The sequence below is a fragment of the Chiloscyllium plagiosum genome, chromosome 24 (assembly GCF_004010195.1).
Source record: "Chiloscyllium plagiosum isolate BGI_BamShark_2017 chromosome 24, ASM401019v2, whole genome shotgun sequence".
NCBI classification, from domain to species: Eukaryota; Metazoa; Chordata; class Chondrichthyes; order Orectolobiformes; family Hemiscylliidae; genus Chiloscyllium; species Chiloscyllium plagiosum.
The window spans coordinates 21615523-21628364 of NC_057733.1; the positions used below are offsets into that span (position 1 = coordinate 21615523).

At 45.0% G+C, this 12842-nt stretch overlaps 1 protein-coding gene across 4 annotated transcripts in view; it reads right to left on the minus strand.

Annotated features, from left to right (window-relative positions):
- Positions 1–12842, minus strand: part of LOC122562059 (bMERB domain-containing protein 1-like) — a 70211-nt gene that overhangs the window by 13109 nt on the left and 44260 nt on the right. For 3 of the 4 annotated variants that reach the window (XR_006315204.1, XR_006315203.1, XM_043714527.1), the window contains exon 7: positions 4785–4939. The exons of the other annotated variant lie outside the window; for it this stretch is intronic. Coding sequence is in view for 1 of the 3 variants with exons in the window: in XM_043714527.1 (XP_043570462.1) it covers positions 4797–4939 (143 nt within the window). In the remaining 2 variants the exon portion in view is untranslated. The remainder of the gene's footprint in view (positions 1–4784; positions 4940–12842) is intronic. 4 annotated transcript variants of the gene reach the window in all.

Here is a 12842-nt window from a genome sequence, read left to right on the forward strand (position 1 = left end):
GACTGCTGCTGCATACCGTCCACCTCTTCTCCCTCATCCACCGTCCGGACACGCCTTGGCGTGCCCATTTGCCACCGGGCGGTGGGGATCCCCAGTGGAGGGCTCTCTACGCGGGAGTCCTCCCCCTTTCTCTCGGGGATCTGGGGTGGAGGGTGCTGCACGCAGCAGTCCCCTGCAACCGCAGATTGCGGTGGTTCACGGACTCCCAGCCCAACTGCTTGTTCTGTGGCGCTGTGGAGTCCGTGGACCATGTGTATATTGGGTGTGGGCGTTTGCACTCCCTTTTTGATTTTCTCAAAAACCTCTTCCTCTGCTTTTGGTTGCACTTCAGTCCCATTCTCCTGATCTTCGGGCACCTGGTACGGAGGAGGGAGGACAGATCTGAAGACCTCCTCGTGGGTCTGCTCCTGGGCCTGGCCAAACTGGCCATCAACAGGTCCAGGCAGCGGGCCGTGGAGGGTGTCATTAGGGCCGACTGCCTGCCCCTCTTCCGCAGTTACGTTAGGGCCCGGGTGTCCTTGGAGAAGGAGCACGCGGTGTCGACCAACACCCTGGAGTTGTTCAGGGAGAGGTGGGCGCCGCAGGGAGTGGAGTGCATTATTTCTCCCTCCAACTCTATTTTGATTTAGTCCCTCCCCTCCCCTTCACTGTTTTGATCACACAGCACTGCCCTATGATGTGAAGGGCAGAGTTTGCCACTGGCCACTCGGGTGTTTCCTTTCTTCCTAATGGTGGAAACTGAATAAAGATTCATGCACCTTGTATCTTTCACTGTGTCTCACACCTGCACACACACAACATGGGTGCGGGGGAAAAAATAAGCACTACCGCAGTTAGGTGGGAGTGTGGGGGTAATTAAGCGAAAAAAAATAAACAGGAGTAAAAAAAAAATTTTTTAAATAAGCAGGAGTATCAGAGGTTCTGTTCACTCTGAAAGCTGGCTCTGAGGAAGCTGGACTGGGTCATAAAGTCATACAGCACAGAAACAGACCCTTCAGTCCAACTCGCCCATGCTGACCAGATATCCTACATTTATGTAGTCCCATTTGCCAGCATTTCGCCTACATCACTCTAAAGCCTTCCTATTTATGTACCCATCTAGATGCCTTTTAAATGTTGTAATTATACCAGCTTCCACCACTTCCTCTGGCAGCTCATTCCTTACACACAACACCTACTGCATAGAAAAGTTGCCACTTTGGTCCCATTTATACTTTCCCACTGTCACCTTAAACCTATGCTGTCTAGTTTTGGACTCCCCTCCCTGGGGAAAGACCTTGGCTATACACCATCTTCATGACCCTCATGATTTTATAAATCTCTATAAGGTCAGCCCTTAGCCTCCGACAATCCAGTGTATATCAGTGTCAATGACTTTGGGGAAAGGGTAACTTAGTGACAGGTTACCAGCTTCTGTGGAGTTATTTCAGTTACCACATCATATTATCCCTGATATTCTAAAACTTTCCTCACTAATCTGTTCTGTGGTACTCTATCAAACATCTTTTGGAACTCCATGTCATATCAACATTCTTCCCTTCATCAGTCCTCTCAGTTGCCTCTTCAAAAATCTCCAGAAAACTAGTTAGACACGATATTCCCAGAACAATCCCAAAACTCTTCCAAATCAATCCACATTAATTCTATCCAAAATAATTGATTCTAGAGGTTTCACCACTACAAAAGCTAAACTAACTTCTATAATTGCTGGGCCTACTTTACAACCATTTATGAACAAGGGTGTAATGTTTGCAATTGTCCACTCATCTGACATACCCTTGAATCCAGGGAAAATTTAAAATTAAATGCCAGTCCCTCTGCAATTTCCTTCAGTATCCTGGGACATATCTGATCGAGTCTAGTGCCTTATCCAAATTAAACACTGACACGGCACGGTGGCACAGTGGTTAGCACTGCTGCCCTGCAGCGCCAGAGACCTGGGTTCAATTCACATTCTCTCCGTGTCTGTGTGGGTTTCCTCTGGGTGCTCGGGTTTCCTCCCACAGTCACAAAGATGTGCAGGTTAGGTTAATTGGCCATGCTAAATTGCCTGTAGTGTGAGGTGTAGGAGAATGGATTTGGGTGGGTTGCTCTTTGGAGATTCAGTGTGGCTTTAAACCCTTCTAGTGACGAGTTTCCTCCTCTGCCACAACAGACTGGACAACAGCTGACTCATGGGTAAACACAGACACAAAATATTCATTTAACACCTCAGTCATGCCTCTTGCCTGTGCAGTAAATGCTCTTATTGGAGTCCTACCGTTCCTTTTGCCACCCTTTTACTATCGGTGTACTTGGACAAAATGTTGGGATTTCCCTTTATGTTAGCTGTCAGTCTTTTTCATAATCCTTCTTTACTTTCACAGTGAGAGTGCCAGAGAAAATGAGAAAATTCATCCCAATATCCCTTAGTTAAATACAACACTGAACTAGAATCAGAAATAGCACTCTCATATTCATCTGTTTGCCACTGAAGGAACTAGCAGCTGTGATCTGGGAATTACAACACAAAACTAAAGCTGGGCAAGATGTTGAAATAAACTTGCTCATATTTTAGATCTAAATTTAGACTAGTATTCCTCAGCAAAAATGATTAAAAATTGATTATTTACACTTGACCCGGTTGAACAAATTGAGCCATTCATCACACTCTCTAAAAACACAGAGCTGCCACCAAGCATCATCGAGCATTGTTTAATGTCACCACCAAAAGGTTAGCTTCAAACTAAAACCAATCAGAAATACAACTTCAGCAATTACTGACAGTAAATATTAATGGGCAAATATTTTGTGGGTTTATTCAACATTGCTGCAGATCTGAGTTCCAGACTGAAAATCCACAAGTCAACGGTGAGTTCCAAATAATGGCAAGAAAATTATTACCAGATCAGGTTCAACAGTTGGAAGGAATTTACACCTGCCTTGGAATACTTTGAGCAGCCATCTCAAAAATGTTACAAATAAAGCCTTGAAATACTTCTCTAGCACACAGGGACTCTCTCATTAAATCTACCTACCAACATGACCACATTTCGTCCCACTATTAACAGACTCCTTAGAATTGACCTCTACAGTCAATCCTACGGCCATTCCTCTCTCTCTCTCTCTCTCACACATCTTGAATGATGCCACATACATGAACATAGAAGAGTACAGCAAAGGAATAGGCCCTTCAGCCCACCATGATGCCATTCTAAACTCATCCCATCTGCCTGCACACAGTTCATATCATTCTATTCCCTGCCTGTTCATTTGTCTGTCTAAAAGCCTCTTAAGCATTGTTATTGCATCTGCTTCCACCACCTCCCTTGGCAGCACATTCCAGGCATCTACCACTCTCCGTGTAAAAGACTTTTTTCTCACATCTCCATTAACCTTTTCCTCTCTCATCTTAAACCTATGCCCCCTTGTATTTGATATTTCTGCCCTGGGAAAAAGGCTCAGAGTATCCACCCTATCATTATTTTATATACTTCTATCAGGTTAGCCCTCAGCCAATGTTTGCAATTGTCCACTCCTCTGATACACCTTTGAATCCAGGGAAGATTTAAAGTTAATTATCATTGCCTCTGCAATTTCCATTCTTATTTATTAGATTAGATTCCCAACAGTGTGGAAACAGGCCCTTCGGCCCAACAAGTCCACAAGGACCCTCCGGAGAGCAATCCACCCAGATCTATTCCCCTACATTTACCCCTGACTAATGTACCTAACACTATGGGCAATTTAGCATGGCCAATTCACCTAACCTGCACATCTTTGGATTGTGGGAGGAAACCGGAGCACCCGGAGGAAACTCACGCAGACACGGGGAGAATGTGCAAACTCCACACAGACAGTCGCCCAAGGCTGGAATCGAACCTGGGTTTCTGGCGCTGTGAGGCAACAGTGCTAACCACTGAGCCACCATGCCACCTACTTATCCATAATCTCCTCTTTATCAACTTTAAACCCTTCCAGTGACTGAGTTTTCTCCTCTGAGACCCCAGACTGGGCAACATCTGCCTCATGAGTAAACAGAGGTACAAAGTATTCATTTAATGCCATGTAAATGCTCTTTTTCATCCATAATCAGCCCTACATCTCCTTTTACCATCCTTTTACTATTGCTGTACTTTTAACAGAATCTTTAGAACTGACTCCCACAATCAATCCTTACATCATTCTTCTCTCTCACACTCATTAATGGTGCCATATAAATGAAAATTGTTGTCCAGTTTTAACTGATATAATGAGGGTGAAAAATTATTTTAACAAAGGGAAATCCATGACCCATACCCTTAATTGCTTCAAAAAACCAATTGTCACATTTGGGAAATTGATTATTTAAATAAATTTCACACATTCTGCATAACAGAATGCTTCATAACATTTTAAGACAAAGTTAAAAATTTAAAAAGGAAAACTGAAGCAGTTGGCTAATGTTAAAAATTACACTGTTTTGAAAGTGTAATGTTGATCTGTTTGGATTTCAAAATGCCAAGAGGACATTTGATTGTTCCAAATTCAAGCAGCTTTTCTCAGTTGGGTGCAATCTCAGTAATCAACTCCACTTCCTCCTCAGAAACAAGATAGTGCACAACAATCAGCTGGGACATCAAGTGGGAATTGGATTCCGTTCCATTCACATCCTTATCTCCATCTATCTTAATTCATCTAAACACAGCTGCTACAGCCTCTTGACTTATCGGTTCAGGAACAGTAGCCTTGGCAGCATAATTCTTCCAAATCTCCGAAGGTCGCAAACACAATTTGTGGGACATCAACGAAAGAATTGGCTTTACCTGCGGATTTTGTCACATTTCTGCAGTGTGAATGGCTTCACAGGATTCTAAGTAGTATGTAGTATATGCATGGCATCCAATCAGGTAACCTTTCAGGCAATGTAAATGAACTTTTTTTGTTCTGTGTTCTGGGAGTGTGTTGCATTTTGGTTTCTCTGTTGTAAGGAGGATATACAAAGTTGTCAGATTCCACAGGATATTATCAGGTATACAGTTAGAAATACAAATAGAGAAGAATTAACTGAAGTAGTGTCTAATGGTCTGTGCATTCCTCGTGTATCTACATCTCCTCAACTCCAGCTTACTCACTGCAGGTACAGAAATACCGAACTTTCTACACGTTTACTTATTTGCAACATTGGTCTTCAATGCTATAGAATGTGGAAGGGAAAGAATGAATAATTTAAATCCTCTTGTGGAATCCAATTAACTGATTATTTTTGACTCATTAATGTACTGTTGCAGAAGTAAAGTTTCAGAACACTTTATTCTTCACTCCACTGGCGTCGCCTGACCCTGCGGAGTGTTTCCAGAATTTGCTGTTTTTATGTTGGCGGACTGAACTGACTGAACAAGTTTGCAAAGCCACCTGTGTGAGACAATAGCAGCCAGGAAAATTAAATGACTCGCACACTTTCACTGATTGGAAACCGGTCTGTTTATTTTTGTTGGTTTTGTCAACTTTGTGAGCTTGGTACTGCAGAATTAATGGCAATTCAGTTGTGTGTTTTCATTCATCTATTCGGAATATTATTCGTTGATGGGTTTACAAGAACTGTGAGTCTGAATTTAATAATTCAATATTCATTATCTGGGGGAAGAGCAGCAAGTATTGAGCAGATTGCATTTTAAAATCTTGAAAATCTAAAGGATTCCCCTCCAACTGCATGAATAGAAATGCCGCCTAGGAACAAGTTCCACTTTCCAAGGCCTTACATTTTTCCCAGTTCTTCTGGAAGGATTGATCAGACAGATCAAACACAAATAAAATTCCTTAACCCCAAACTGTTAATTCTCCTGTTTTACCAGCAAGTGTGTGAATTAAGATATTTTACACTGTGTCACTTCTGCCAAACCTTCAGTTGCTGGGTCCCACTCAGTTGCTGGCACTAAAGTGATACACTCCTTCAGTTTTATGAATCTGGCAAGAAAACAGACCAATTGTTTTCTGCTCACTGGGTAGGGCATTGATTTCAGGCAAAATCAGGAATCTTTTCCCAAAGCTTATCCATCATTTACAAGGCACAAGTCAGGATTGCGATGGAATACACCCCACCTATCCATTAGTGTGGTGCCAAACAACACTCAAGAAGCTCAACACCATCCACAAAGCAGCACACTTGACTGGTACCCCATCCAACAACATTCATTGTCTACACCACCAATGCAACAGACCTTTTGGATGGACCATTGAAAAGATCCACTGCAGCAACTTACCAAGGGTTCTTCATTGCTGCCTCTAAACCTGTGCATCTACCCCTCCCCCCCCCCCCCCCCCCCCCCCGCCCCCCCCCCCCCCAGAGTGATAAGGGCACCAGACAGATGGGAGTGTCACCACTACCTCTAAGTCTCACATCAAAATGTTCTCCTGTTAGTTAAGAAAAAAGGTGGTTCTTTTAATTGCAGGAGGCAGAGATTCATTGTGTGAGAGGGAGTGATTGACAGCAGTTCCAACAGGAAATGGAGGGACAGGACCTGACTTTAAAAGGCAGCTTGAGCCTTACAAGGATGGCCTGATGGGAAACTAGGTTTCTTCTTCGGATTAAATCCTCAAGGCTAACAGGATGATATCTTTTATTTTGAGAGAGATTGAACATAAAGCAAGACTTCACGTTTCAGTTATACAAAGCATTGGTGAGACCACATCTGGAATGCTATGCGCAATTTTGGTCTTTTAACTTAGTAAAGACTGTAAATCCACTGGAGGCAGTTCAGATGAAGTTTACTAAATTGTCACCTGGAATGGGTGGGTTGTCTTATGAGGATAGGTTGGATAGGCTGGGCTACTTTCCACAGGAATTTAGATGCATAAGAGGGTGACTTGATCGAAGTTAAAGAATGTCTCCTCTTGCGGATCAGTCCAGAACAAGGAGAAACTGTTTAAAAATTATGGCTCACATTTTTTGGATAGAAATGAGGAGAATTGTCTTACTCTTTGAGTTGTGCCACTTTGGAATCTGCCTCAGAAGGTGGTGGAGGCGAAGCCATTAAATATCTTTACTGCAGATGTAGACAGATTGTCGTTAGGCCAGGGAATCAAAGGACATCTTTGGGAACGTGAAATCCAAAACACAAACAGATCAGGCATGATCTTATTGAATGGTGAACCAAGCACAAGGGATAGAATGGTCTTCTTCTGCTCCTATTCTATGTATGTACATTCATCTGGGTTCCCTACATTGAACGCATTATGTGCTGATCCAGCACACAGAACCACAGCATATTTTCAGATATTCATTGTGTACTACCTGAGCATTTGAGGCCTGGAATCACGCTCTGTTCAGAAATCCATATGAATCTTCATAGATGACCTCCAATTCTGTGTGAGTACCTCTGATTGCTCAACATGACAGCTATGCTATAAAACTCCAGTGATCAGCAATTTGGTTGTCCATCGAAAAAGACAAAGAAATATTTTTGTAGATCTAATCTTAATCCCAGACAGAACTACTAAATCACTTAAGAATGGTTTAGATGAGCAGAGCATTTAATATAAGAGAATTGTGGTTGCTGGCAAGAGGATCAGTAATACAAACAGTTACTCTGCATGGAAATTCATTCTATCCTGGCATTGGAGTACTGTCTTTCTCTAAAGACTACTAAATGTGTATAGCAGTTTTGATTAGTGATGTGCTTGTCATGGTGTGAAATAGCTGGTTTCAAATCCCCTAACAAACAAATCAAACTGAAAGGTCCTCTTAAAACATAGGAGAACGTCAGGACTGTAGATGCTGGAGACCAGAGTCAAAATGTGTGGTGCTGGAAAAGCACAACAGGTCAGGCAGCATCCAGGGAGCAGGAGAGTTGATGTTTCGGGCATAGGCCCTTCATCAGGAATGTGAGGGGGTGAAGGGGACTGAGAGATAAGTATGAGATAAGTAAGAGGAAGGTAGTTGGAAAGGCGATAATTAGATGCAGGTGGGGGTAGATAGTGATAGGTCGGAGGGCAGGGGGTGCAGATAGGTATGAAGGAAGATGGACAGGTAGAACAGTTCAAGAGGGCGATGCTGAGTTGGGGGGTTAGATCTGGGATGAGGTGGGGGGAAGGGAGATTAGGAAGTCGATGTTGATGTAGTATGGTTGAAAGGTCCCAAGGCGGAAAATGAGGCATTCTTCCTCCAGGCATCGGGTGTCTTTGAATTAGCAGTGGATGAGACCCAGGACTTTTACCTGTCCTTGGCAGAGTGGGAGGGAGTGGCCATAGGGTGGTGCAGTTGTTTAGTGCATTTGTTCCAGAGATGTTCCCTGAAATGTCCCATGTGTTGGCGTCCTGTCTCTCCAATGTAGAGAAGACCACATTGAGAGCAATAGACACAGTAGATGAGGTGTTTGGATGTACAAGGCTTTGAGGCCTTGGACAGATGTGAGGGGGGAGTTGTGGGCACAAGGTTTACACCTCTCGTGGTGGCAAGGGAAGGTAGAGGATGTGGAAGGTACGTTGTGGACCTAACGAGGGAGTCATAGAACGCAGATAGGAATGGGGAGGGAAATATGTCTCTGGTGGTGGGGTTTGATTGTAGGTGTGGAAATGGTGGAGAATTACGCGCTATATCTGGAGATTAGTGGGGTGGAAAGTGAGGACCTGGGGAGTTCTAACCTTGTTGTGGTTGGAGGGGTGGGGTTCAAGGGCCGAGATGTGAGACATGGAGGAGATGTACTGGAGGGCATTGTTGATCGTGGGAGGGAAAATTGTGGTCCTTGAAATAGGAGGTCATCTGGGATGTCCTTGGGTCCTGGGAGCAGATATAGCGGAGGCAGAGGAATTGGGAATAAGGGATGATGTTTTTAGAGGAAGGAGGTGTGGGAAAAGATGTAGTCCACGTAGCTGTGGGAGTTGGTAGGTTTGAAGTAGATATTTTGTGTTGAGTCGGTTGACAGAGGTGGCTTCAGAGAGGTTGAGGAAGGGGAGGAGGTGTCCAAAATGGTCCAGGTGAACTTAAGGTCAGGGTGGAAGGTTTTAGCGAAGTTGATGAACTGTTCAACCTCCTCGTAGGAGCACGAGGTGGCTTTGATACAGTCATCAATGCAGCGGAGGAAAAGGTGGTGAATGGTGCCAGTGTAACTGCGGAAGAAGGATTGCTCCATGTTGTCCTATGAAGAGGCATGCATAGCGGCTGCCCATGTGGGTCTCTGCGGAAGGGTGCTGTTTCGGCCAGCGGGAAGGGAAGAAACAGAGGGCTTGGAGGCCTTCGTCATGGCATATGGACATGTATAGGGACTGGATGTCCATAGTGAAGATGAGGCATTGGGGCTGGGGAAATGAAAGTCATGGAGGAAGTGGAGGCCGTGGGTGGTGTCCTGAATGTATGCAGGGAATTCCTGGATCAAGGAGGACAGGATGATGTCGAGATTTGAGGAGAAATGTTCAACGGGCAAGAACAGGCGGAGACGATGGATCAACCGGGGAGTCAGATTTGTGGATTTTGGATTAGAGGCAGGACTGGGCGGTGTGGGATTCCGGGAATGAGTTTGGAGGCTGTAGGTAGGACATCCCCTGAGGTGATGAGGTTGTGGATGGTCTGCGAGATGATGGTTTAGTGATGGGAGGTGAGGTAGTAGTCAAGGAGGCAGTAGGACGAGGTGCCTGTGAGTTGGCGCCTGGCTTCAGTGGTGTACCAACTACAGCAGCCCCCACAAGTCTTCTCCTTTGAATCCTCCCACTTCCTTTAGACCAAAGAGGTAGCCATGGGCACCCATGTGGACCCCAACTATGCCTGTCTCTCCATAGGATACGTGGAACAGTCCATCTTCCATAGTTACACTGGCATCATCCCCCACCTTTTCCTCCACTACATTGATGACAGTATCTGTGTCACATCATGCTCCCACAAAGAGGTTGAACAGTTCATTAACTTCACAAACACCTTCCATCCTGACCTGAGGTTCACATGAACCATCTCAGACACCTCCCCCACTTCCTACACCTCACCATTTCCAACTCCATTGACTGTCTCAAAGGGACATCTATTTCAGGGACTCCCAATTCCTCCGCCTCTGCCATATCTGCTCCCAAGAGGAGCAATTCCACTCCAGGACATACCAGATGCCCTCCTATTTCAAAGATTACAATTTCCCCTCCCACATGATCAACAATGCCCTCCATCGCATCTCCTCCACTTACCACCCTTGAACCCCATCCCTCCAACCACAACAAGGATTGACCCCTACCTTCCACCCCACTAATCTCCAGATAGAGTGCATTATCCTCCACCATTTCCGCCATCTACCATCAGACCCCACTACCAGAGATATATTTCCCTCCCCACCACTATCTGTGTTCCGCAGTGACCATTCCCTCCATGACTCCCTCATTAGTCCACGCCCAACACCAACCCACCTTCCTGGCAGCTTCCCTTACCGCTGCAAAGGTAAAACCCGCACCCACACTTTGCCCTCACCTCCGTCCAAGGCCCCAAGGGATCCTTTCACATCTGGCAGAGATTTTCCTACACCTCCAAACACCTCATCTATTGTGTCCATTGCTCTTGATGTGGTCTACTCTATGTTGGGAGATGGAACACCAACCCATGGAGTGTTTCAGGGAATATCTCTGGGACACACACACCAAACAACCTCACCGCCCTGTGGCCAACCACTTCAACTCCCCCTCCCACTCTACCAGGGACATGCAAGTCCTGGGCCTCCTCCACTGCCAAATCCAAGGCACCCAACACCTGGAGGAAGAATGCCTCATCTTCCACCTTGGTACCTTCCAACCACACTGCATCAACATTGACTTCACTAGTTTCCTAAACTTCCCTCCCCCCACCTCATCCCAGATCCAACCCTCCAACTCAGCACCACCCTCTTGAACTGTCCTACCTGTCCATCTTCGTTCCCACCTATCCGATCCACCCTCCCGTCCCACCTATCACTATCACCCCCCACCTGCATCTACCTATTGCCTTGCCAGCTACCTTCACCCCACCCCCACCTCCACTGTCCTACTTATCTCTCAGCCCCCTTCCCCCCCTACATTCATGGTGAAGGGCTTATGCCCGAAAACGTCAACTCTCCTGCTCCTCGGATGCTGCCTGACCTGCTGTGTTTTTCCAGTGCCACACCTCTCAAAACATACCCTATTTTCAGCATGTACATGGACTCATTTTGTCGTCAATTTACATTAAAGATTGGAACTGAGTGGATATGGGAGAGCCATTTGGCTTGGTTAAGTGGTCCTCTCCAAAGACTGTATCAAAGTTGGAAGTGTCATGCAGCAGACATTCCATTCATCAAACTTCCACTGAAATGGCATAAAACAGAGGCAAGAATATAGTATTAACTCACTCCTTATTCATCTCCTACATTTAAACATCCATAAGCAACAAAACTCTGCTGCCTAGATCTCAACTCATACCAAATGCCAATCCCTATCACCATTTGCTGACCTTCAATGGCTCCCTATCAAGCAATATCTTGTTTCAAAAATTCTCATCTTTGTTTTCAAGTCCCCACAAAGTATTACCCCTTCCTATATCTGTAATCTCCTTGAGTCCTGCTATCCTCCAAGACTTCTGCACTTCTCCAATTCTAGTGTCTTGTGTATCCTCAATTTTAACCGTTCCCCATTGGCGGAGGTCTCTTCAGTTGCATAAGCTCCAAGCTCTGGAATTCCCTCTGTGAACCTCTCCATCTCCCGACTTCACTCTCCTCCTTTAAGACACTCCTAAATGCTGTTTAACCAGGATTTTGATCACCTGACTTAATGTCTCTTTATATGGTTGAGTATCATAATAGGTTTTGTAGTGCTCCTGTGAAGCACCATGTGATGTTTCATTAGAACAAAGAACAAAGTACAAGACAGCACTGGAACAGGTCCTTCAGCCCTCCAAGCTCATGCCAACACACGTTGCCCTTCCATGCTAAAACTGTCTTCACTTACAGGATCCATATCCCTCTATTCCCTTCCTATTCATGTATTTGTTCAGGTGCTTCTTGAATGCTGTTATTTGTCTGCTTCCACCACCACCTCCTCTGGTAATGCATTCTGGCCACTCCCCACCCTTTGTGTGAAAGACTTATCTTGCACATCTCCTTTAAACTTTCTCCTCTGCACCTTGAATCTGTGTCCCCTAATAATTGACCCTTCTACCCTGGGAAAAAGCTTCATGCTTTCAATAGATTAAAGGTATAATATTATGTTAGGAAGACTTTTCATATTTATATTTTCTTGGAGAACCTACGTTTTGAAGGATTGCAAAGAAAATATTTATCTCAAGTTTTGTGAAAACAAATACGTCTTCTTTAGAAAAGAGCATTAAAAGGCCATTATGCACATTGAGATTTGTTAACAAGGTTTCCAAGGAAATCACATGTTTACCAATAACTGCTTGTTCTGCTGTAGACCCTGTTGGACCTGCCTGAATAGTGACTTGATGGAGGCTATCTTGGTATCTGGAATTAGTTGAGGAGCAAGAAACCTGGGAGGAAAGATTACCCAGCTGATCGCTTCTATTTCTCAAAAGAACCGTCTTGTCAAGTTCAGGGGAAAACCTATAGCTTCCCCTGAAAGTTGTTGAAAGACCTTAGATTTAAGATTAGATTAGATTCCCTATGGTGTGGAAACAGGCCCTTCGGCCCAACAAGTCCACATCGACCCTCCAAAGAGTAACCCACCCAGACCCAGTTCCTTCTGACTAATGCACCTAACACCACGAGCAATTTAGCATGGCCAATTCACCTGACCAGCACATCTTTGGATTGTGGGAGGAAACCGGAGCACCTGGAGGAAACCCACACAGACAGGGGGAGAATGTGCAAACTCCACACAGACAGTCACCTGGGGTGGGAATTGAACCGAGGTCCCTGGCGCTGTGAGGCAGCAGTGCTAACCACTGT